Source organism: Exophiala aquamarina, assembly GCF_000709125.1.
Source record: "Exophiala aquamarina CBS 119918 chromosome Unknown aczIA-supercont1.5, whole genome shotgun sequence".
NCBI classification, from domain to species: Eukaryota; Fungi; Ascomycota; class Eurotiomycetes; order Chaetothyriales; family Herpotrichiellaceae; genus Exophiala; species Exophiala aquamarina.
This window is the reverse complement of record NW_013550583.1, coordinates 197,733-222,918: the sequence shown is the minus strand read 5'-3', so window position 1 is coordinate 222,918 and position 25,186 is coordinate 197,733. Positions and strand designations below refer to the sequence as shown.

Below are 25,186 nucleotides of genomic sequence, written 5' to 3'. Positions count from 1 at the left end.
GCACGAGGGCGCAAAGGATGTGCCACCCAGTAGTTCTGGTTATGGGGGATACGGAGTACAGGGTGGTACACCTGTACCTCGTTGCTTATCCTATCCTTACACAGCAACCAGCGAAAACATTGACAAATCGCGGAATTCTTCCAGCCTCGCGTCACCACACCCTCCAATCCTGTCGTCATAAACAGCCCCTCCACTTTTCGTCCCGATCGTTACTGGCGTCTCGCACCATATCACAGTCGTTTTCGTCTTCTAGACTGTTCCTTGAGGAATCTCAAGACATTGAAAAATGCGTCCCATTGTGGTGTCAAGCCCGCTAAGATATTTAACCCCATCTGCTCCACGACTGGCTTCTCTCACTGCTTCATCTCCCGTCTTCTCTGGTCTTTCCCTGCCATCAACTTGCGCTCAACAAAAGAATCCATCCATTTCGTCGCCTCGCTTCTTCAGCACTTCATCCGTCAAGATGTCTTCTTCATTCCTTGACGCTGTCAAGTCTCGCCGCACATTTTATCAACTCTCCCACGAATCAACCATCCCCGACTCCAAAATCCATGAGATTGTGAATGCCACGGTGAAGAACGCTCCTTCATCATTTAACTCGCAATCGACCCGTGTCGTTGTGCTCTTGGGCGATGAGCACACCAAGCTCTGGGAAGAAATCGTCAAGCCAGCAGTGAAGGCGGTCGCCCCTCCTGAGGCATGGGCTGGCTCTGAGCAGAGACTCAACGGCTTCAAGGCCGGATATGGAACTATCTTGTTCTACGAAGATCCCGCGGACGTTGCCAAGTTGCAGGAGCAATACGCCCTCTACGCCGACAAATTCCCACAGTGGAGCGAACACACAAGTGCCATTCATCAATACATCCGTAAGTTTTTTCTATTCGTGATTGCATCATAATGTACCCCCCGTTCCCCCGACATCCTTTTACATCGCCAACATTAAACTGACTTTCCTGATTGATAGTGTGGGTCGCTTTGGAGCAAGAAGGTCTCGGTGCTAACCTCCAGCACTACAACCCTCTGATTGATCAAAAGATTGCCTCCACCTGGAATGTCGACCCCAAATGGAGCTTGAAGGCACAACTTGTTTTTGGCAAGCCCGCTGGCCAGCCTGGCGAGAAGTCATTCAAGCCACTTGAGGAGCGTGTCTTTGTCCACGGTGCCAAGAACTAAAATTATTCAACGATAATTTTGGAACAGAATTTGAGCATTTCCGGGAGTGAAGTACTTTGTCTCCTTAAAAGGATAGATATTCCTGAACTCCCGACTCGGAAGTGAGACCTGGGGTTACGAGATTGATACACAGATTCAATCGAGCGAATATGAACACCAAATTAAGCGTGTCCAAATACCTGCTTTCTCCTTTCCGTCCAGTCTTGTAAGAGATCAAATTATGGTCCACGTGAATTTTTTCGGTCTGAAAGATATTTCAATACTAATTTGAATGTTCAATTTACTCTTAACATCCGGGTTTACCCTTCACATCAAGCTTCTCTGGTCCATCACCAGTAGTAACTAGGTAAGAGACCTTGACAACCACATGGCTCAAACACTCCAATGCAACGTTTACAAGGCATTATGGCGCCACAATCCTGCTGTCAAGGGTCCATACCTCTCGGCATGCGGTCGCCCAAAAATGGTTCCGAGAAAGGGTGCTATCGGAATACCCTTTCCGTCTGAATTCCTCCTCAATCACGGATTGTATCTCCTCCAGAACATCGAGAGGAACTCCTACCGAAGATGATCAACTATTCCATCCCTCGTCGCGTTCCTCCGAGAACACCAAGTGGGAGCGATTTACAGCTGCCTCTTCGCATGGACAACCGGTGTCTATCTGGACCTACTGCTCCTCGAAGCCGCCCAGAAGGCAGGAGTAAAACGCCTCACGCCCAGCGAGTGGTCGTTTCCTGCGTACAAGACGGTCGAGATCTACGCCTTCAAGGAACTCGTCTGGCCGCAGTGCCCTCGGTCCGGTCTCGAAGTCACGCGGTTTTACTGTGGCGTGTAAACCGACCAACATCTACGCTCGCGGTGCTGTCACGGACATCGACTACGCCCAGGCTTCAAAGAAGTCCCGCTAGACGTCGACAACTCGACGTCGACAGCTGCACCGCCAGCGTAATGCTAGACGTGAACGCGAAACTCAAACTCACCTTAACGCGTGTCCAGAACGTGGCGGCTTTTGCTGTAAAAGCCCTAGTCTTGCCGAAATGAGACCGCGTCTCATACATCATCGGCGACGTCTGTTCTTTCAATGAGATCCTCCAGATTGCCGAGCACGTCACGGCTGCGAACTTTGAGGTCGCGCGCGATTGCGGCCGATGATATTCAGCAGGGCTTGCAGAGCCCGGACTCCCGCACGAGGCTCTTTGCCCAGTACGATCTGGAGCTGACCCTGGGCGAGATGCACTTGACACCAGAGCCCGGAGTCAAGCCTCTGGATGAGTGGCTCCCCGAAATCCAGGCTGTCACGGTCAGGGAGTTTCTGGAATCGCATTGCCGCACATGAGCAAGGACTCGAGAATATATAGGCTTGTTTTGCCGCACACAAGCAGGCAAAATTATATATGTCTATCCGGCCGATAAGGTGGGAAGCGCTCGGGAAGAGGTGATAACCCATACATTTACATAGCTTATCTATCCTACAAGATCTTATCATTCTTTTATTGATTGTACCCTGGCGTTTCAGAATCTGTCCTACCGCTTCCTCAATCCTGTCTCATATAACTTTCAATTCAGGATGAACTTCTCTACACCTCTCTCGCCGAAATCATCTTCAAGGTCTCGCATTCCTACCCCCAATAGTAACCGTGAAAAGCTTCGGATCTCCCGCATGTACCTCACCGGACTGATCTGGACCACCACTAGGCTGTACATCGTCATAGGGAAAAGCATAGCCCTTGCCGTCTAAGTTAGCCTCGTGCACAATCCGCGAATAATGGTTCGTCACGCTGTGTTTATAGTAGAGACTCTTGTCCGCAGGGAACGAGTCAGCCACCAAGAGAGTCGACCGATTGAACGCTGCGGCAAGGCGAGGGATGATGGTATTTGTCTTCGCGCTGGCCCCCGTCTGAAATGGGCCGCTAGAGCAGCCAAAGATATCTCTGGTGGTAGGTTTTGAGAACCGCGCTCCGCCAAAGGAGATCTTGCCACCGGCGTCCCCGTCCCAAGAGACTTTGCCTGACATTTTGCCGAAACTCGCCTGCGTGTCGATGGTGAGGGCCTGCGAGGAGTATTTCTTCCAGGTGTGGTTAATATACTCGTCGTAGTAGTCCGCGAATAGCTCTGGGTGGAGCACCATGCCTTGGTTGGGTGAGAGAGCGCGAAAGTTCCGCCCATTGTGTGTCACGATCAGCTTGTCCCAGCCTTTGCCGTCTTCAGCGTGTTGTGCGCGAAGGCCGTCGCAGACACGGTCGATGCCGTCAACTGGCATTCCGGAGATGTGCTGCGTTTGTCCACCGAATGTTGTGAGGTCCAGTGCAACTGGTGGACCGACAAAGTCGACATAGCTAATATTAGCATAGAGTTGATCATGGTTGAATGTGAATTCTGCAAAGCCCCAGTCAATATTGATATTCGGGTCGGATGGATTGGTGACAGAAGGTTCGACCAGAGCCGGGCCAGGGTTAAGGAAAAACGTCAACGGCGTATCAATTGAGAAATATATCCGACCACCAGCAATGTGAGGAATTTTTACCGTCACAGTATTCCCTGGAGCGCCCAATGCAATGGCGGTATTTTCAGCGATGCCAGTACCGATCGCTGCAGGAGAGGGTGGAAAATAAGGAGTATGGCCATCGGCAAGTAGAAGGAATAAAGCGTTGTTGTTCTCTATCGCTCTACCGGTGACGTATGCATAGACAGATGTGGATGCTGTCTGGTTTTGTAAGGCAATATTCAACGTTGGACCACCAGGGGTGGATGCCATCGAAATGCTCGACTGAGGCGCTGGCGGTTGCACCGGATTAGCAGTAGGTGCCTGAGGTGCATTAGGCGTGGGTGCATGCTGGGGGCCGCTTTGCCAAGGTCTCTCGTGTCGAGCATTTCGAATCATCTGGTTGAAGCGCCTCATTTTCAATGGATTGAGGTACGCTCGGAACTTCCTAAGTACTAAATGTAGTACAGGTGACTGGTCAGAGCAGCTGTAGGTTTCCAGGTGTGGCTGTTGATACTCGTTCTCAGGTGTCTAAATGTTCCTTCCGCGCCAAGGAGTCAACGTCATCTAGGTTTTCTTCCGTAGCATGGCAAGTATTTAGAGCTGGCTCAATAATTTGAACGACTGCGGTGACATTCTTTGAATTAAGGCCAGCCGTGACACGGAATGATATTTCACATGAAGTCCGGTTCACAATAGCCTCTTGCACGGGGAACACATTGGCTCCCCAGATTTTCATTATCAAGCTGGCATGGAGCAAGACCACAGCCTTGAGGTTCCCACATATTTGTGATCTGATTGACTCGGTGTATGAGTGCAGCAATCAAGATTCCGTGACTGATATCTTACTTAGGGCACACCTGTAGATCAGTAGGGGCTAGTGTTAGTAAGATGTCCAGTCGATGGCGGGCACAATGATGACAGCCAACCAGCCACTGAAGAGCTGTTCCGTAGCAAAGATGACGGCGATCATTCAGTACAGAGTAGACTCCACTGCCACTAACAGCATGCCTTGAATGACAAACATTTCAACTGACGTGTCATCAAGACTGGATGTGGGAGTGGAGGTCTCGTCAGCATGAATGAGGGTCATCTGTTCGGGTCGGACAAGCTGCAGAGGGGGTGTGAGCCAACTGCGATCTGTAGTTGAGAAGCGTCAAGGCTCTAGACCAGGAAAGTCCAATAGCTGGGAAAGACAAATTCTTCTTCGAAGATCTTTCTGACCTGTTCAAGAACGAATTTCTCTACTTTCCCAACGTTTTTGAGAACCTGTTTGCCATCCTCCTGCCTACCAATCTCACTCTCAACGTGGATCTCCTGCAGCAGTCCTGCAGAGGCAGCCTTGAAGCCATCCTTGGAGCCCTTGTCCTTCCGGACGTCTACGGGAGCCTCACCAAGAAGGGCAGTTGCATCTTCTGGATCAAGGAAGCAAAAGTGCATCTTCTTCTTGATGAAAGCAATAATGGCCACCCCATCAAATGTCATGCCTGTGATGGCTAGCTTGAGAGGTATTCCAACGAAACTTGGCATTGGGTAATCGAGCAGAATTTCTGCTGTGAGGGTCATACGCACGTCTCCAGAATACTTGACCCTCGTAACAACTTGCAGATCCGACGGTTGCCTACTGTGAATTCCCAAGGGCGAGAGCGGGGTGTCTGCGTCAAGGCCATGCTCGGCGCCATTGATTCCCTGGCCATGTAAGACATAACCAAATTGAGGTGAGGGCAGTCCTGAATCTGAATTACGAGGCGATGATATGCTAGTTGCGGTCGAAGGTCTGGTTGAGGGATCGTCACGAGAGGTAATGGATCGTTCGGCCTTTCCGGCACCTGTAGGTCTATTCCCTTGTACTGTGTGCATATTACCATGCCCAAAATCGTAGGGCCATGGTCGGGGAGTAAAGGGTGATCCACTTGCAACAGCAGCTAGAGGTGTCTGTGCTCCAGATAAGCCACCAGCAGGAAAGTGGAAATAGCTCAAGTTCGAGGTGCCCCCAGGTATGCCAGGGGTGGTGCTTCTAGGGAACGGGCCGGATATTGGGTCAGCGCTTATGCCATGGTGGTCTCTCGCAGTCGGTGATAGTGCATGGGCAGCAGAATCAGCTCTCGTCGTAACATTTGCAAGCTGCGGTCGTGGATGTGATCTTCCTCGAAGTGTCGGATCCGCTTCGACAGAGTCGAAGTCACCACTGGGGTTAATTGCGGAGGCTGAGGCTGAGGCGAAGTCTCCGGGGCTCTCTTGGGCCCGGAGACTTTGGTCTTCGTTCTCGTCCTCGTCCTCGTCCTCATCCTCATCCTCATCCTCGTAGAAGTCGGGCATTGGGTCACACACGTCTTTTATCTCAATCTCCGGGCAGGTACTTCCGAAATCGAAGGAATGAACATGAACTGAATTGATGAATCGAGGCAAGGTCACTTGTTGGAATTTCTGGTGCATAAAATCTCGAATCTTCTCAGCAAGCGCAGCCCCATCGGGACCAGATGTGATCGTGTTCCAGTCAATGTCCACTGACATTGTTATGCAACCTGGGAAGCGAGGAGGAACTGGATCGTTTGAAGAGGAGCATAAATTCCTTGGGATCGCCACCGGAGCTGTTAGAAGAGGCTAGCTCAACATGGGCGGTCGCGTCACTACCTCGGCTTGGCAACGACCGGAGAGGAGGAGCATCTATGTAGTAAGTTCGTCGCGGCATCTACCAAGCACTACGGAGATAGGATTGTCCAGCGATCCATTAACGGCAAGTTTTAATCTTGGTGCGGATAGGATATTATCTGTCAGGGTAATCTGGTTCCGTATCTCTGAAATGAAAGCAAGCTCGAGGACACGCAGAGGGGACATCCTGCCAAGATCAGGCTAGCACCATATCTCATTTACTGTGAGAGGCCTCGTTTCAGGACAGCAAGTCTACTAATGAAGAATGATGATGCCATTAAGTGAAGTCAATTAGACCAGGCTCTGGAATCCCCAGCCTCAAATGGTGACTCGAGCCCACCATACAAAACTAAATGGTTAAAAATCGAAATGCTTGCCTATTCGGTGGTCTTTTCCGAAAATCAGTGGCACAAAATTCACTCAGTCTGGAAACTGTCGTCAACCACCACGGAAAGCAGCCGCATTCCTCGGAAGTCCTTGAACGGTAAGTGAGGAGTAGGTGTATGTGTACGAGGCTGCGTTTGCCATCCATCGGAGCCCCTCGCCGTGCCGATTGATATCAATTATATTTGTTTGATGTTGATCCTGGCTTTCCGGCCGCCTCAGGATGACACACTAAACAGATATTTCCATCCAATACTGTTTTTTGCTTTTCTTGGTGGTCGTCACCTTTACGGTCTTCGCAGCAGAAACTTGTCGCCGTCTCTTTATGTGGTCCATCTGGAGCCTTGCATTTCACGTAGGTGATACGGACAATTGTACACATCTTCCTGGCAGTGACTCGTGCGGTTGGTGACTGGAATTTATCTTGCAAGCAGGGGTCAACGTATAGAAAATAACAGAGAGGATTGGGTCTACCTACCACGATTTGAGGAAGTTTCTGAAAGCTGTTCTCAAACGGAATAATTGATGATGATGGTGATCAGGGAATCGCCTGGTCAGGGAGACGGCTTATTAATATGTCAGCGCTTCGATTCAGAACACGCTAGACAAAAGGCACGAAAATATGATCACCGTATACGACAGCATATCGACATTCGCTGGTTCAACAAAACTGATGAGCTCTCTTATTCGAGGTGGAGAGCTTCATGTGGTAACTGTATGCCGGCTACATCTTCCTGGTTTGTAGGGATATGCCTCGCCGCCGGGGACCGTTCCTCTCCCGCAACGGTTACAGCCATTTTAGACTCATCATATTTTGATCAAGGGTTCGAGATTGCTTCCGAAGCAGAAGTACTCCTATCTGAATGTGATATATTCATACTGCAAAGAGCGACAGGCATTCATGCGAGGAGGCGATAAATTAGAGGCCATCAAGGGTCAACATCCCTGGGGCAGAAGAATGTCATATTGGTGTGTGCTCACGGGACCCATATGCCATGCCCTGCACAGTGGCGGACAAGCTGCACACATGCAGGTTGACGGCACCGTTGCGCGGCCTGTCTTTGGCAGTAGGATTAGGGTATAGGTTATTTATCAATTAATAGTATCTGTCTCACAGGAAGGTTGCAGGGCGTCTGAGTAAGGCAATCTCTGCGGCAAACCCCTGGTTTTCTTCTTGACGTCGAAGAAATGCAGTAGACAGAGGCTTCAGTAAGTGAGCAGACGGGCGGTATTGCCGTAGGAAAAAGCAACAAGTAAGAGGCAAGATGATTTATATCTGCTGCGGCAGTTGCGAATCGTCCATGCATAGGCCGTTCTGGACGGTCAATCATCTGCTTCTGTACAGCGGTCATCACTAGGTCGCATTGACCTTGGTCTCGGGGATGCGGATAACGGCGTCTACCAGGCTCTCAGCCCACTTTGATCGGTTGAACCGGCAATGTTATGTAGCATCACATAGATCGACAATGTCTTTCCAAACGTTATGGATGCGGTCTGGAACGGCATGGTCGATGAACATTGTGGGAGTAGTGAAGTGCACGACCGTAACGCTGAAAGCGAGGCGGATCCTGCACCCGTGAGGACTATGATATCTCGTACTCTCAGTATCTCCCAAGCATACCTAGTAGTTGGTGGTGTGATGCGAGCAAGGGTATGATTGATGATGAAATAGCCTTCGATGCTGAGCTGTCAACAAGGCAGCCTCCGACTTCGTCGGGTGTTACGCGTACCCAGGCAGGAAGGGTTGCACGCGCGAGAGTTACTCGTACACACTCACGCCAAGGCCACAAAGAAAATAATGCACCATCCGACTTCGGCACCAAACACACGCTTTATCTCTCCCCTAGACGCATTTCATTCTTAACAGGTCTTCTCCTGTCTAACTTTTCAATATAACTGCAATTTCCTCTACTGCATCTAGAATACTCACCGCCTACAGCCTCAGTCAGGCACGGGGTCAAATGGAGAACCCTCTTTCATTCACAGACCACCTATAAGGTGGACACGTGCCTCGATTGGCTGTCTCGGTGACACATTATCCACGGTACATCAAGTTCTGTACAGGTCCGGACTGAAGGATCAGACCAGTCTCTCCAATATGGTTGACCCAACTGTCTCAGAGTCGTCACCGCTAAGTACTCTCACCGAGTGTCCTCAGTCCTTCCATTCACCATCCGCTACATTCCGTGGGATGTTGGCTGGCTGTGCCTTGATCTAAGACCCAAAGGTTGGGATGCAGGCGCTTGCTTCCTCGTATCCTTCATGATAGTGGAAGAAAGAAAAGGTGGGAGTCCAGCCAGATACTCCTCCACTAGCCTTGGCCACGTATCATGTTTGCCCTGGAAGGGCCAACGGGCAACTACCCATGCCGTCATTGGGCTTACCAAGCCTTATGACCAACAGATTCTCAACCGTCCAACTCGTGCACAGTCATGTTCTCCCATGCCACCCTCATGCCTGGGCCTTTCTCAAAACATGCTTCTGTTGAAATGAAGTCTTGAGAGATCCATTGAATGGTTATTGCATGTGCATTACTGCAGCCTCTACGGGGTTTCAGGCACACAATACAGAGTTCAATCATGCCACTCTTCCGAGGTTAGCCGTGCTCGACTGCGGCTAGACTTCCAGATCCTGCACATATCCGCCACTCACATCATCTCGCCCTCAGGCTTCCGGAGATGTTAATGAGCATTCCCACAGACCTGTAATGTGGGACGGCCAATCAATCCTACCGACTTTACCCGTGATCAACAAGGGTATTGTTTTGGACCGAGTGTACCTCGCACCCCCTCGTACTAAGGTAAGTTGTCGTGGGCGGCACTGATCACGTCAGGATAGCTGCTCCTATATCAAGGTAGGATTCCAAGTCTATAAGAATACACCAGAACCCCTCCCAATCTTTCCTCACGGGTAGTCAAATCTAACTTCCTTCTTTACTTGAAGCTAACAAATCGCACCCTAACACAAAATTATTTTTGGTTTTTAAGCCCGTGAGACCATCAGACTAAGCAGAATTCCTTGTTCAAGGCTTAAATCCAACCCGTGACATCTGCATCACCGAGGCAAATTATCGATAATCACCTGGTCTTTGCGTCACCCCATCCAACAAAGCCACCGACCTTATAAAACTACCTCATCGCCGAATTCTTTGTCTCCTCGCTTTGGCGATCCATTCCTATTTTCATCACACTGGATATTTTTAATAATCAATACTCCCTTCGGAATAAGATCCGGCTTACCACAACATCAATATGTCTTCGCCAGTCAACAACTTCCTTAGCCTTATCCCAGCTATCCACCGGGTCGCCGTAATCTCTCCCTTTTCCACCACCGATAGCGACGAATCAATTGTGCCTGTAGTTCAAAAAGCCCGCCGGTCGTCCTCAACTGCCACAGCAGACTCCAACACTGCCGATGAGCCAACACTGCCAGTGGAGAATGAGATTGTTCAGTCTCCTACTGAAGACGTCGATATCGAGATCACAGCCACCGAAGAGGCCGAGCAACCTGTCCTCGTTCAGAACGTTGGCCTCCACCAATTCCTGAAGCTTGGCAACTGATCTATACGCTGATTACCAGTATCATTCGTCGTTGCAAGCAAAAGTCTTAAGCCTGGTCGATTTTTCGCAAAGCATTCTATTCACGTATGTATCTTACCACCAACCACTGACGGCATTACTTGATCTACGATTTTCTCCCCCCAACGACCTCGTCGACATTGTTCCGAGTCAAAGATAAGCACGCTGGATATCCTTGTTCTTTTTTCTTATATCAGATCTGTCCACGCAGGAGTTCACAAGCTTTGGGCACACAGAAGTGCTGCAGGTATTAAGGAAGTCTTTGCATCTACGCCCTCTATCGAGGAGTGAAGGATCAGACTTTCGGGGGGTTACCATCAGAGTACCCGAACATTGGTTATTCGGAGGAATGGGTACTCCAGAAGACGCCAATCGGGCCGCTAGAGAATGAGCACAGGCTGAAGTGGGGCCTCAAGAATACGGGACATGGAATCAAACCCGAATAGGATTTGTTTATTGGTTTTCTTCCAGGACGGGTTGATTATCGTCCGCCCAATAAAATCCTCTCTTTGCAGGCCAACCTTGTTCGTGTGCCTTGAGTGTGGTGCCCTCTTTCTCCAGCGTCTTCAATCTTATCGGTAGTTGTAGTGCCACTTTCGTCTATGATTATCGTGCGCGCCGTCCCGCGTCTGCGTTTTGCTGCAATAGACGAACTCCTCTGCGAACCATGTTCCAGCGAAGCGTCCCCACAACCGAGAGATCATACCGAGGACCTGGGGTCGACTTCTCGGTTGCTGCTGCGACTCGGCCCGACGATGTATTGATTGGCCCTCGGGGATTTCATTTGCACGAACTCGGAACTCGAAAGTTGAGCTGGTTGTCTTCGCCTCGAATCTCACAGGATGAAAGAAAGGGGGCGGCGGGGTGGCATATTTACTAGACTATCTTGATGACGATTGACAGGGTCGAAATTCCCAGCACGAACGTATTCCCCTCCCCCTCCCGCTCCCCTCCCTTCTTTCGACACGAGTCCGACACAGCCCCACACATGTCACCCGCTGGGATGCAAGGCACTCGGAGTCGCACGAGCAGATATGCTCGTTCTCGACAATATTCCGAAGCCTTCCTATAGGCTGGAATTTGGGGCTGGAACCCACTGAACGCGCTGATCCGATAGACATGATATGATATCTACGCAGAGGCTGACAACGGTAACAGTTGGCCAACGAGAAACACCATCAGGCCACGTACCTGTAGTGATTGGATGAATCGTCCAATACTTTGCCATTGCCACTTTCGTTATCATTTCGTGTTATCCGTGAGCAATAATAAGAGAGACGGCCTGCATCTTACGGAGTTTAGATAAATTCCATATAAGAGGGCCATGTTAGCCAGGCATCTCCAACAAGTCCAATCCTCGGCGCATGGCCATTCGTTTTTCCAGGAAATGAGTGCAATAATCCCGACCAAGCCTCCTGTACAAATGAAATATATTACTTCCCTTGTAGATTGACCCAGAGCAGGGTTCCGTTCCAGAGGATACTTGGCTATTGAGGATCGATCCATTATTTCAAGATATACTGAACTTCGAGCCATTCTTGACACACAACTCAGGTCATTACCGGTGCCAATGTGATTTCTCTAGATCCTCGAACTCCAAGCCAGAAGACCCCAAGGACCCATCAATTATTCGCAAAGAAGACTTTAAATAGCATGTTATGGGCTCTTCGACAGTAAGGAAAATTCGAGGTACTAAATATCCCAAGTAATCTGGGAGGACATTCATGCAAGGATAGAAGAGATCGAGTAGTAAAAACTGGTAGGAGGCAGACGTCGCTCAACGTTTGACGAATCATACCTCACACGAAGACAAAGATGGATGCAACCATTTCCGATAATCCAGCGGAGCTGGACGCCAACAGTCTTAAATTCTTTCAGGAGCATACACGCCAAATTGCCGCATAATCGAGTAATCTATGTCTTTGTAATAGTAATGTGTGACCCCAAAAAAACAACGCGAGGTGGTCCCCATTAGTATTTCCCTCCGCGGCCTGAAATCTTCTTGGCTTTTCCTCACACCGACGACGGTGTCCGCTCTTTTTTTTTTTCATGTACAAGCCTGGAAAGGACGTGCTTATTTTTTGAGTCCCGCTTCGAGAAACGTACCTATACTGGTTCTAGTTGCTGGATGAACATACGACTCATCGCAGTGTGTAGGTGGTGAATCTCGACGGATGCCGAGCATCCAGCCTGGCATCTTGCCAACTCTAGGATTCGGATTTCCTGTTTGCGCTTTTAACGCCACTTGACTGGGACTAACAGGTTCCCCGGGCACGCCTAGATTTTCAACTACGACGAGCATGAACCCTGCTGCTGTCCAATCCAATCCAATTCAATCGCAATCTTTTTTATGCATGAGCAGCTTCTGAGGGCAGCTCAGGCGCACAAGCTCTCGATTTGGATTTCCATATCTGGCCATTTGTAGGAGGTCGGCGAGGACCTGAAGTCCCATACATACAAGTAGCTTGCCTTCCTAGACGTTCGTCTGCACCAATTGCGAGGTAATATAGCTCCAAAGTTCCAAGGATGGCGGAGAATTACTTCAAAAATGTGATCTGATCCTCACGGATTACTTCCATCTCATCTGCTGGCATCATGCTGGAGCCGCTGGCTTATTGGTGCGTCTTCCCCACTCTAATCTGAATCTAGAAATAACAAATGGGCGAATATACGACTTAGAGATTGGCGGTGCGTAGGACAAGAGCTCCGCAAGATGTGCAGGAAGCGATGTCTACATATTTCTTTCCTGATCGCTCTCTGGCTACCTTGGTTCACACCTCGCATTTTATCCTCAGAATAGAAAGATTCTTTGTATAGACGACCGTGACAACGAAAAGCGAGCTGGTTGGCAGTGTCAGTAAAAGTCTTGGAACAAAGTCACAGGATAAGAGTATTTCTACCGAGGACAAGAATGACACACACCGAGGGATCAGCAACATTGTCGCACAGGTCAAACACCGAAATGAGTTTGGCTTTCATTGGGGTACAATTTGGGCCAGAGCAGTACTGTTCGGAGTGCTTGCTTGACATGCAGACGATCGGTCTTTGCCAATGTGGCTCAAACAATTCCTCTGAGGCTGCAAACATTCGATCTGGAAACGACTGCAGCTATGATTGGCTCATGAAACCATTATCAGTAAATGCCAAAATCCAAATCATGTCGGACAAGCGACAGAATACGGAGGATGATCCCTGGCACGGAATTGGAAGTACTGTCGACCATGGTACCTTTGGTATCATGAGAAAATTTCTGAGAGATTTCGACCCTCGTCAACCCCGACGGTGACTGCATCGAGCATGGGGACTTTAATTTCAAGCTCGGAGCCCCTATATTCCCAGCCGGAGCAGGGTCCTACTTTCCAGAGAGATCTGTTCGCTCAGTGACGACTGCAGCATTGAACCATGTTCGTCCTGGAGCATAAATAGTATTGAGGGTTGGCCTAGATGAGCCTTGGCTATCCTGATACTTCAGTTCAGGATCTTGCATGTGGAGGTGCTGGTCATGCGAGACCTTCCCGGGCCATGCGGGACTCAAGCCATGCCACTGACTTGGTCAAACCGCCAGCTCTCATGGGACGAGAGAGAGACTTGATCGGCACTCCGTTCAGTCTCCCCACTGGTCAGGGTCCGCCAGAATGGCCATGTCTTTTGCTGTAACTGCTGAGCTAAGGAGCGAAACTCTCGTTGCTCCCCACTCATCGAAGAGGATGAAGAGGCGATCCCAGGGTCGACTATCGCCGCAAGCGAAGCCTGCAACCTTGTCGTTGCCGTCGGGTACCTCGAATCTTCTAGCATGCTAGGACCTTCAGTGGTTGGCTCATTCTCAACCTCATATATGTCGAGCATTGCGACTTCATTTGATTGTAAGCTCACATTCGCTTCATTGGTACAAGCATTGGCGGTCGTAGGGACGCAGCTAGCATCAATATTACCGAACAAGTGCTCGGCCATCATGTGAGCGAATCTTCTGCCCGTAGAAGTAGCACTGGGTAGCAGATTGCTGACACCCCCGGACTGGTGGCGCAACATTCGTCTGAAATATCGGTAAATGAATTCCAAAATACCGTCTTCGGTCATCAGCATCTGGAGTCTCTTTAGAAGCCAAGTAAGAAGCGTTGATGGCTGAAGGGTGCCAGAAGCTAGATCTTTAAAAGTCTTCGGCCATTGAGCCTTTTTGGTTACAGAGATTGCAACAACAGCAAACGCGTCTGGGATGTTGATACCAAACCGTGAGAAGCTTGACGAGGCATAGGCCGACTCATCAAGTGGTGGGCTCCCATTGCTGCATGTTTTCTCGTGTATGAAGCACCAGAAAAGTAACTGCGAGGCTATGTCTTGAAATTCCTCGTACTCCAATTTCATGTCCTGTACTTCCACCAGTCTCTCCTCGATCGACCTTTGCTTTGAGACGAAGGTAATTTTGCACCAGCCGAGCAGGTCAAAGGCTTTTGATCTTATAAAAGCATTGCCGATGAACTGCCTGGCAATTTTATCATGAGCAATGTCGAAAAGTTTTGAGCCTACCCAAAAGTTGTCTGTGGGAAACGCAAATTCAATTTGCTCCTTGGAAGATAGGAAGACCAATTCTCTGTCTTTGACATCTGGAATCAGGGTAGAGAACACATCTTCGGCGACATTCTCTTGCATAAGATGACAAGCAGATGTAGAGGTCCATTCAAATCCAATTGGTGACCAGAATTGTTCAAGATCTCGATGATAGTGGTGAAGCAGTGTCAACAGCGCTAAGAATCTGCCAGTACCTTCGCTCAGAATGCTCATCAATATTCGCAATAGCCTGCCAGCGCAACTTGCATCATCTAGAGTGCACGAGGAACGCACGCACCCGACAGCGGAGGTGACGAGGAACCCAAGAATATGAGAGTGTCTGGTAATTTCTCTAATCCTCTGCAATAACCAAGTAGCAAATTGCTCGTCCGCATATGGGAAATCATCCTCGCTAGTTGAGAGAGCTGTCGGGAAGTAGAAGACCGTAGTTGCAAAACAGGTCAGGTATGTGTCGAAAGAGTCGCGCAGGAGGTTGCCTGCAGAAAGATAACTTGCTAACTTGAGCAGTCTTTCCACTCGCAGTTGATCCATTGTACAGATTGCCTCGGCTCCGAAAAATCGATCGTGGAAGAGTAGTCGCTGGGGGAAATATTGTAAAAGAGAATTTAGGTGATCTATAAATATATCCACCCCATTTGGATTCGTAGGTGCCCATCTAGAGTGAAAGATTTCATTGTAACGGTGAGACTGAAATTGCGCAGACAGAGATGTCGAAGAACTTGTCACAGTCAAACGATCGAAAGGCCGTACATTGTCCGTAAATGTAAGCACAGTCGGTGCACTTATAGACTTTGGCATATATTGAGGCGTGAGTTTCGATGAACGTAGACGAGAATCGTACACCGACTTGTTTGGGGGTCGAGATGGTGGTACCGAGGTGACAGGTGAGGTAAAAAGATCGTCCAGAGAGAGGTCGCTTTGATCGAGGGCTAGAGGAGCCCTTCGATGAACATGCAAATCCCAAAGCCCCATCCGGGCTACAAGCTGGCTTTTACTTTGAGAAGTCAACAACATTTTGATAGTCAAATGACCAACTTAGCGCTTGAGGCGCAAAGCCATTTCTCGGAACTTACGAAGGGAAGAAGCTGTGCTCGACAGATAATTTCCCGAGAATCTCCTTCTTTGTCAGGCCTCGAGCATGCCAGTCAGTTATCATTGCCCGAAAGGATGCCCAAGTTTCTCCAGAGATGGCCTCCGCCCTCCGAGGCTTCTGTGGATCCCATGTTCGGAAGTCATTGTTGACACCCATCTTCGGTGCGATTTAGGCTCCAACTGGATGATTTCGGGGCCGTGATGACCATCCACATTGGCTGTGCTCATGGGATAACACAATTTCAGAATTTAAGAAATTGTAATACATTGAGATGAGATATTCAGATGGTTCAAATCTCTCATTCGGCTGTAAATTTGGAACACATGAGTGGTGTCCTCTTGATTTGTGTAGTTGTGGTGATCAGGCTGGCCTTCTGTGGGCGTCTGTTGACGATCAGTTTCTGATTTCCTGATCAGGTCAAGCGTGGGCCTTTGGAACCTCTGTGACTGTAGCAAGACGCCCGGGTTTGTTAGACAGGCTAGTATGTGTTATCGGCACCAATAATACAACGCTGCATCCCTACTCGTCATCTGAGGTATTGGACATTTAAGCGTGCATGATGCAGTCGTAAGGCGGGATGCGAAAGCGGGGTCGTGGTTGAACCTCGCCCAAGAGCACAGTCCCAAAGGGCTGCTTTGATCCACCAATGACCAGCGGTCTGTTCGTCTCATACATCTCCTGAATGCCAATTAGCGATGGCTTGCAGCACCGGTTGTGCACTGTATGAGTGTGTGGTTACATCGTAGTCTCAACTTCAGCATTGCCGTCATTTCGCCAATTTCCGAGCTATATTGATTCCCATCGCCTAGGCGAAGCGTCATCTATGAGCTCTAACCTATGGGAGATGAGATAATAAGTGCAGGTATGACGGGCAATAGTGGCTGTCACTACGCTGTTGCAGAGATCGCGTTACGGTTGCTGCCATCCTCCTGTAACAGGCGGGTAGTTTATATCTTCGTACCCAAAAGTCGACACGCCGTCGAACATGAAGTCCTGTCCAAACCATTGCTCAATTCCAGTCATGTAGGAATCGTTTGTCTCATTCGGGTACCAAATTGGCACGTTGATCGGTGACTCAAAGTTGCTTGGGTTGTCAAACACTTGTAGGTGCGGCTGTATGCTGGTCGCATGACTGGAAGGCAAAAAAGGCATCTGATTTGTGGGATAGGCAGAAAGTGCATGATCTTGAGGGAGACTATTCGACGACAGAGTCTGTGGCGTGGGCAGTGAATTCATACGGGGCTTTGTTGTTCTCGGACCTGTCTCGTTTGCCGGGTCTTCAGACACGCCAACTCCTGCAGAAATGCTCGGCTCTTTCATCGCTTGTGCTCTCATCTGTCCAAGCACGACGCTAAATGCTCGCGCAACTTGTGAGTTGTTCGCAGCATGGACCTTCCTGAATGTATCGACCAAAAATGTCATATATTCAACAAATTTCAAATCCTTGGCATCAATTCGAAATTGGGCGCCTGCCCGGGCTTGGGCCTCGCATATAGTCAGAAGCTTTCGGAGCGCTCTTGCGGCATATCCCGTGCGGACAAAATAGAGGTTCGGTAGGACGCATAATGTGCTAAGGTCCATGGAGAGGAAGGCATCGAAAATCGCATGGATAGCGCTCAGACAGTTGAGCAGAGACTCTATCCTAGCAGGCGCAAAATGTAAGTCTTCTAATGACGCAACCAAAGTATCAGCTGATGCCGCTGATGCCGCGGCTACAGCATGAACTGGTCGTAATGGAGCACGAAGCTCATCAATGTTGTGTTCAGAGTGTAAAGCAAGCTCATGAATGAATAGGGCAGTGATTGCTTCGACATGACGTGCATAGGCTGAGGAAATGCTGTCAGAAATGGACATACTATAGAGTCTTTTGGGAACTCACGTTTTGTAATGTCGGAGCCTGAATTCCGGCGCCAGCGCTCCAATTGCTGACGAAAGCCTCCTATTTGATATTGAACTTTGACATCGCGGAGTGTTATTGTAGAGCCGGGATCATCCATCGAAAAGACAATGGATGCGTCCTCAGATATATGCTGGAGGCGTACAAGATCACACAACCACTTGTCGCTTGGCAGAGCTGCTGGATCTGATGACAGAACATCAAGGCATTCCTCAATATAAATTGACCAACGGACAAATGCTGGATGTCGTAACGCGATAGAAACACTAGCCACGATCAGTTCATTCAGCTAACTCGGAGGTTGCCCTTTCTTACCTTGTGGCGGAATAATAGCACCCCAACCAAGCTCTACGGCTAGCCAGAGATTCCAGTTGATGCTGTCCTGGGTTATTTGACGACACGGAGTTGTGCGATCTTCGCCCGAGACCGACATCTAATGCCATTGTGCTTGCGATGTGAATCATCTGATTGAAATTGAGCTCCCGCGTGTGCCTCGGTCGTGCGTAGAAGCAGAAATGAACAAGAAGCGTTTGGATGAGCTCGAGAGTTCTTTCTCCTCTGTACATGATCCTTAGAGCAAGGTCTTTAGAAAGCATATCCGCAAGCGCTGACTTCGATGGACTATGGACGGAAGCGATTGCTGCATTTATAATGGCAAAGAAGAGAAGCGGCTGTTGTTCCTTGAGGACGGCAGGGTCGGTTTTGGATGGAAACACAACAAATGGAAAGTACTGACACATCTGGTATTGGAAGCGATCAAAAGCTGTGCTTATTGTTTGCCAGTCGAGGAGTCCACGATTCAAGGCTCGATCAATAAGGGTCTCCGAAGAGGGATCGGACTCTGAGCCCGATTCTCTGGCTGTCGGAACACTTCCTGCACCGGATTTCGGGGTCTCATTATTTGAATTTGCTTCTGTTGCGGACAAAAGTGTGGTCAATTGCTCGATTTTCTTTTCAAGGTCGGCCACTCTTTCCGTAGTCTTCCTTTTCCGACGTCTGGGAATTGACTGCATCACGCACTGCCTTCTGGCTCTGATGCATAGCTTACAAGCATTTCCTAGCGCCTCGTCTACTTCGCAGCGTGTTTTCATCCGCCGGCACGCGATGCAGGCTCTGCTAGATCTGACCTTCTTGGCGCTTGAGGGTGAACGATCCGGATTTTGCGCATTGTCATCGCTTTCATCGCTTCCATCAGAATGGGCCCCAGGGCCATCAGGTGGAGTCATTTCAGATGTCACTAGGATGCAGCAGTGGAATATGGCGTTGAAAGATGTGCTATGCGCGTGTCTGGGCAAGATCCAAAGCAATGAACCAGATTGCGTGTCATTCGCGTCTAAGAAGTTTCGATGATTGATCACCCAGACTGAGGCCGACGTTTCGCTTAGCTGTCTGTATTGGGTTAGTAACACAGGGGCAGATCCTTGGCGTCTGCCTGGCTCTTCCAAATTGACATGCAAATTAGCTTCAGTCATATGGGTTTTCCCTTGGGTTCTAACCACCCGCATCGGTGTTTTTGTGGTTGGCATAACATTATAAGGTCCAGATAAAGCCATGGAATTTAAGCTAAGTCTGACTCGTTCTCCTTGCTCACTAGCCCACAGCGAGATGACGAAGCAAATTGGAAGGACTGCCAATTAACTACTTCGCTCCCCTTGTTCAACATCCCTAGATGCAGCTTTTGCCCGTACAGCCGAGCCATATACTACTTTAACAAGAGTTCCAGCACTCAGCAGTAGCATCAAAGCTGCGAGAAAGGTCGAGGTCCACCCGATGTTGATTTTCTCGATCAGCGGATTGATGAATGCTGTTCCGCCCGCCCCCAACAGACAACGTACAAGATTTAGAGCGGCGGTGGCCGATGCACTTTGATCTGGATGGATATCAACCAGGAATGTTGACACCACGGTCTGAATCGATATTGCCGTCCACCCAAGCACAAAAAGCGCAATGATTGGGACCGAGATGTGCGTATGTGACCTCACAGTCCAACCGAAGACAAGCACTGCAACACATTGAACACCACTCCAGATCCAAATAGTCCGCAATCGTGCCTTCTCGGCTGGAACCCGCTCTTCAACCCCACCGTATGCCTCAATCATCCTCCGGTAGTCGTAGTCAAGAAACTTCCCTATAACCAAGGTTCCAATAATCGACCCTACTCCGTTGACCAAAAATAGCAGACCTATTTTACTCTCACTAACGTGGTAGGTTTCTTTAGCGAGTGTTGATAGTGCGGTGAGTACCATTTGCCAGACCATATAATGGACGCCGACAAACAACACGGAGGTGCAAGTGTTGAGATGAGCCAGTACCTTCAATGGTCCCGCGAAATTCATTTTCCTTTGCTTTTCCAGACAGTGCTGAGACATGGGTGCACAGCCTATCTTTGTCTTCAAGTATCTTTTCCTCTGGAAGGTCCCTAAGAATGACTTTGCAGAACCGGTGGCTTCCACTGAGCCGTTTCCAACGATCGACCTCAAGGTCTCTGGTAAGAAAACAACGATAAGTGCTAAACAAGCGACCCCATAGATTGACAGAAACCAGAATACCGATAGCCAGTTCAAGCGCTCGGATAATAGGCCACCAACGACCGGACCGATGGCAACTGGGAGCAATAGGCCACCTTGAAAGACACCCATATGACCTCCACGCTCCTTTCTTGTGGTCATGTCCCCAATGACCCCGGCGCCAAGCGCAATTGTGCTTGCACTACCAGTGCTCTGTAAGCAGCGGAGAACAAGGAGCTGTGCATAGCTTTTTGTTTCGGCCAGCCCGATGCACGCCGCGATGAAAATCAAAAGGGTGCAGATGAAAGTGAGGCGCCGGCCTTTCGAGTCCGCCATTGCTGCCCAGATGGTAGGCGACAGACCTTGAAATATCATGTAACAGGTGACGGTTAAATTGACAAGGTTTATCGAGATATGCAGGTCTTCAGCAACCTGAGGTATGGCCGGGAAATATATATTTGAAGCAAAGCCGGACAGGGTCGCAACAATTGAGACAATGCTAATGATTAGCCCTTTCTGAATTCCGGTGAAAATGGTGAAGGGCACCAGCTCGTCATTTTGTGTGGCTGTATTGGTTGCAGACATTGTTGTAAAGCGAATCGAAGGGAATCTGATGTTCATTACTCCTTGAGACGTGCATTGTTATATCAACAATGTCCCTAGTTAATGAAGGGCAGGGATGTTCGGAGTTCCGGATGGAACTCCCGTATGTCTCTTACGAGCGGCCACTTACGGCGGAGATCCATAGAGGAGATTGTATATCGTAGGAAACCTCAATGATTGAGCAAGAATATTTAGGCTGCACCGAGGTGAATACCGATAACGCTTCAAGCTGCGACGTTGAGCCATGCCGCTTGAAGTCTGCTTCGCTGGGACTGAGCAAAGGAATAAATCACAAGGCAAGGCACATTAGAGAAATCCCTGAGGTCTGGGTGTTCGCTCGCGGTATGTAAATGAACCCCGTGGCCCGAGGGCTGGGAAGCTAAGCACTCAGCCATCCACCGCCACCGCCACCAAGAGAGACCTACCTACAATATGTATGTACTCCGGACTCCGGAGTACCTTGACAGGCAAATACGGATTTCCGAAATGTTCAACTTCCATGAACGTCACCATCCCACGTCCTCCATCCTATCCCCCTGATTTTGCTAGAGCATCATTGAAAGCGGTTCCTGGAACGAATCAGACGACAAGATCTCAGGTGCCATTGAAGATGACCGCAAAAGCAATCCCGTCTAGGAAGAAGTCTTGCTTAACTTGTTCCAATGCCAAGGTTCGTTGTGATCTGCAACGACCATTATGCTCGAGATGCAGACATCGAAATCTAGATTGCGCATACATCGGATCTAACGCCGCTAATGAATACTTGTCACCTGTCAGTATTCAGGATCAGGAGAACCGCGGCGTTCCGGAAGCGCTTCAAATCCGCCAACCACCCTTTGAGCCATGTTCGAACAGTGTGACCGAGTTGGCAGAACTCAACTTCGACCACATTGAGCTAATCAGTGCAGTGGATGAGCACAGAATACGTGCGCGATGGCTCGAGAGCTTACTGCCTTCGATCGATCAAAGGCCGAAAACCTTTGCTGCTTCCACCATGAAGTTCGTTTCGCAGGTTTTTAAATCATACCCAGCAATGTTTGCGGGTGAGAACTCTTCACCTCCTTTCATTCATTGGGCGCAAATGAAGGTTGTCAGATGCGAGTCATTGGTCAACTGCGTCAACATATCTCGTATGTGGACAAATAAGGCTGCTGGGACTGGAAACATGGTCACTGAGATCATTGAGAGACAAATGACAAGGCTCTTTGACCAGGTACGCTGCCTAAATCATAGGTTCCCCCCGAGACCTTTGGATGACGAGTTCATAGCGGACGAAATATAACGAACTTGAAATGTTGGCTGCTTTACAGGCATATTTGCTCTACTCGATGATGCTCTTCTTCGAATATTGCTCACCGAAGAGCTTCGTAGAACAAGACGCTATGATTAAATTGCAGGGCCTAGCAGGAGATGTTGCTCGGACAGGCACTGTATGTCTAGCTGAGACGAGAGATACCCGCCCAGACTGGGAATCCTGGATTGTTGCTTCTGCTAAACGACGAACCTTATTCGTGGCCTCCATGTTCGATAATTTGGTCAACTTCACTTTAGGTACACCATCGTTCATTGCAACAGAACTCGCAGAACTACCCGCCCCAGCGAGTAAGCGCCTCTGGGAGTCAAGCAATCGCAATTCCTGGAATATGGCATATAATCAACATTTGACTGAATGGATAGAGGCGCCGTTTCTCGTAAGCGAACTCTGGCCTGTCGCTGACATGAACTCGGCAAGGAGGCAGCAAAGGCTCGGCCAGTGGCTGTCGAATGTAGATGAGTTTGGCATGATGATTTACAGTGTCACAGCTCACACGTATGGCGGGTGATAAGAAGCTAGATCTCACCTGTAAAAGCTGTGAGTTCTGGCACATCCCTCGCAAACACTGCGATTGTCCAGAGAGGCGGTTAATCAACAATCGCTTGACAGCTTTTCGCCAGATGCATCCTGACCACTCATCAACTGACGTCCGTCGGTGGTATCCTAAGGCGTGATGAGAATTGTCTATAAATGCAAGAATTGCTAATACAACGCCATGTCTGGGCTGCTATACCACGGATCGAAATGAGTCCGCGACGGCGTGAAGTGAGAGCTTCTCGAGAAGCTAGAAATTACAGTTCACTAATGATTTTCAGGGGAGTCGACACCTTTTATTGCCGTGAAAGAGCCGCCCATCCCATCAAATTCGATTTCTGATCAGTAGACAATGTGCGCATTCTGATCTCTATTCTGGGTGAAGATCAGCAATCACGACAGGGTAGGAGTCCAACCTTTGCTATTCGTTACGACGAACATATACTAATCTCCGGATATTGATGGTATTTCCATCATTCTTGAAGAAGATTTTGTGGCAGGGGGGTTCCTTCGATCCTTCTATACTCCTCGACGCCGGTATCTGGAATCCCAACACCCAACGACTTCAGCAGAAAAGGTCCTCATGGAGAGCGCAGCAGTGAACACAAAAGAGCATCAGCTCAGCATGACCCGGGGGCTGCTGCTGGCGGCAACGATAGTAACGCAGTTCGTCCAAGTAAGTGGAATGCAACAGTCTCCTAAGAAACGCAGAGTGAGGCTGATTTCTGTCCCCAGATGATACCTTTTGGCCCGGGAATAAATAGGGCGATATTGATCGGGTCAGATCTTGGGGTGAACCAGTATCAAGCGCTTTGGATTGCCGCCAGCTACCCGTGAGCCATCAAAGCCTCGCTTCTTAGCCTTGTCGAACTGATTCTTGCACAAGACTGACGCAGGGGGGCATTTGTCCTGATGGGCGGAAGGCTTGGCATGATCTTTGGTCACAAGAAGATCGTACTCATCGCCGGACCACTTTGGGTTCTATTTTGCTTGATCTCGGGATTCATGTGGAATTTCATTGCCTTGTGCGTGATGCGCGGATTGACCGGCATTGGTGGCGCGTTCATAGTTCCGAATTCAATTGCTCTCAACTATCCAGTTTCCACCAGGTCGCATGAGAAATATTACCGTCAGCATGTTCGGTGCATTGGCCCCGATTGGAGCTGCAGGCGGAAGTGTTCTTCCTGGTTTCTTGGGACAGTTGCTGCCTTGGAAGTAGCTGTTCTTTTTCCTGTATGTCTTTGGTTTCCAAGAAATACGAGCATGAGCATTGCTGACTGAGATTGCTTTAGTGCCATGCTGGGGGCCTCCGTGTTCACCCTGTTCTTCTTCGTCGTCATCCCAGGCGAGAAAGAACCATTTGATAGAAACGGTTATTTGATTACCTCGGGGCTTACTTAGGTACTGCTGGCATGATCTTGTTCAATTTCGTTTGGAAGTAAGACAGTCTTTCGGTGTTTGCAACATTTGATGCTGATTTCATTAATAGTCAATCTCCTGCCGTTGGATGGGATGAGCCTTACGAATATGCTCTCCTTATCGTTTCCATTTTGCACTTCACAGTGTTCATGGTCTGGGAATGGAAGTTTGCAACGCAGCCCATCCTCCCACTTTGAAATTTGGGTGGCTCCATCATTCGCTGTCATGATCACAGCAACATTCTTCATATTCATGGCAGTGGGGATTGCTATTTGGCCTATTGCAATCTGGAATTCCGAAATTCGTGGGTACACAATGCTTGCTAATGGTGCAGCATTCACCACTTTGGCAGTATGTGGAGCTCTCGCGGCGGTGGCCAGTGGGAAGATCGTCAGGGATGTTCCTGCGGAATATACTATGGCAACAGGGGGGATAGCATCAGTTGTGTCGACGAACACTTGCTGCTACTCAGCCTCCCCCAGCAGACATACTGGGCACAGACTTTCCCAGCCTTAATTATCATGGCTCTTGGCCCGGACTTCACATTTACACGGCTCAGATCATATCAAGCAATGCAGCGAAAAGAAAGCATCAAGGCATCGCCGGGTCACTTGTTGGAACACTAGCGTCGTACGGATTGAGTATAGGTCTTGGTTTTGCAGCGACTGTCGAGGCATATACGAATGATGGGGGAAGAGACGTGGTTGGAGGATTCAGGCATGCACTTTACCTTGGAATTTGCCTTGCGGCAGCTGCAATACTTATCTCCATTTTGCTGGTTTGGATACCAAAGGATACTCGAGATGGTTGGGATGAAGGGGAAGAAACTGTATCAAAGATGGAGAGCAAGGCGGGAAGTTGATGTAAGGCAACAACCAAGACAGTAGAGTCCTTTTGGGTGTTGTCGTCTTCGATATTGAGCCCCGTCAATCATCATCACTCTGATGAAGCGGTTCTCGCAGAGTCAGGAGATGGGTGAAGAT

The 25,186-nt window shown here is 49.2% G+C and overlaps 9 protein-coding genes across 9 annotated transcripts; 4 read left to right on the top strand and 5 right to left on the bottom strand.

Annotated features, from left to right (window-relative positions):
• Nucleotides 1-463: 463 nt before the first annotated feature.
• On the top strand, nucleotides 464-1,173 carry A1O9_06752 (uncharacterized protein; the record flags this gene model as incomplete). The annotated part of the gene is made up of 2 exons (XM_013403700.1): nucleotides 464-866; nucleotides 965-1,173. 2 exons carry the CDS (start codon nucleotides 464-466, stop codon nucleotides 1,171-1,173), a joined length of 612 nt encoding a protein of 203 aa, XP_013259154.1.
• A 1,603-nt stretch (nucleotides 1,174-2,776) lies between these two features.
• A1O9_06751 (uncharacterized protein) lies at nucleotides 2,777-4,072 on the bottom strand (the record flags this gene model as incomplete). Its single annotated transcript, XM_013403699.1, has 1 exon — nucleotides 2,777-4,072. The coding sequence occupies one exon, from the start codon at nucleotides 4,070-4,072 to the stop codon at nucleotides 2,777-2,779; it is 1,296 nt and encodes a 431-aa protein (XP_013259153.1).
• Nucleotides 4,073-4,819: 747 nt separating this feature from the next.
• On the bottom strand, nucleotides 4,820-6,169 carry A1O9_06750 (uncharacterized protein; the record flags this gene model as incomplete). Its single annotated transcript, XM_013403698.1, has 1 exon — nucleotides 4,820-6,169. The coding sequence occupies one exon, from the start codon at nucleotides 6,167-6,169 to the stop codon at nucleotides 4,820-4,822; it is 1,350 nt and encodes a 449-aa protein (XP_013259152.1).
• Nucleotides 6,170-9,939: 3,770 nt separating this feature from the next.
• A1O9_06749 (uncharacterized protein) lies at nucleotides 9,940-10,251 on the top strand (the record flags this gene model as incomplete). Its single annotated transcript, XM_013403697.1, has 2 exons — nucleotides 9,940-10,158; nucleotides 10,213-10,251. The coding sequence occupies exons 1-2, from the start codon at nucleotides 9,943-9,945 to the stop codon at nucleotides 10,249-10,251; spliced, it is 255 nt and encodes an 84-aa protein (XP_013259151.1). The 5' UTR covers nucleotides 9,940-9,942.
• Nucleotides 10,252-13,873: 3,622 nt separating this feature from the next.
• A1O9_06748 (uncharacterized protein) lies at nucleotides 13,874-16,084 on the bottom strand (the record flags this gene model as incomplete). Its single annotated transcript, XM_013403696.1, has 3 exons — nucleotides 13,874-14,065; nucleotides 14,143-15,829; nucleotides 15,909-16,084. 3 exons carry the CDS (start codon nucleotides 16,082-16,084, stop codon nucleotides 13,874-13,876), a joined length of 2,055 nt encoding a protein of 684 aa, XP_013259150.1.
• Nucleotides 16,085-16,837: 753 nt separating this feature from the next.
• Nucleotides 16,838-19,051, bottom strand: A1O9_06747 (uncharacterized protein; the record flags this gene model as incomplete). The annotated part of the gene is made up of 3 exons (XM_013403695.1): nucleotides 16,838-17,754; nucleotides 17,808-18,091; nucleotides 18,141-19,051. The coding sequence occupies 3 exons, from the start codon at nucleotides 19,049-19,051 to the stop codon at nucleotides 16,838-16,840; spliced, it is 2,112 nt and encodes a 703-aa protein (XP_013259149.1).
• A 408-nt stretch (nucleotides 19,052-19,459) lies between these two features.
• Nucleotides 19,460-20,917, bottom strand: A1O9_06746 (uncharacterized protein; the record flags this gene model as incomplete). The annotated part of the gene is made up of 1 exon (XM_013403694.1): nucleotides 19,460-20,917. One exon carries the CDS (start codon nucleotides 20,915-20,917, stop codon nucleotides 19,460-19,462), a length of 1,458 nt encoding a protein of 485 aa, XP_013259148.1.
• A 1,012-nt stretch (nucleotides 20,918-21,929) lies between these two features.
• A1O9_06745 (uncharacterized protein) lies at nucleotides 21,930-22,758 on the top strand (the record flags this gene model as incomplete). Its single annotated transcript, XM_013403693.1, has 2 exons — nucleotides 21,930-22,148; nucleotides 22,204-22,758. 2 exons carry the CDS (start codon nucleotides 21,930-21,932, stop codon nucleotides 22,756-22,758), a joined length of 774 nt encoding a protein of 257 aa, XP_013259147.1.
• A 923-nt stretch (nucleotides 22,759-23,681) lies between these two features.
• On the top strand, nucleotides 23,682-24,003 carry A1O9_06744 (uncharacterized protein; the record flags this gene model as incomplete). The annotated part of the gene is made up of 1 exon (XM_013403692.1): nucleotides 23,682-24,003. A coding segment is annotated over one exon (321 nt), but the record flags the coding sequence as incomplete, so codon positions are not given.
• Nucleotides 24,004-25,186: the final 1,183 nt, after the last annotated feature.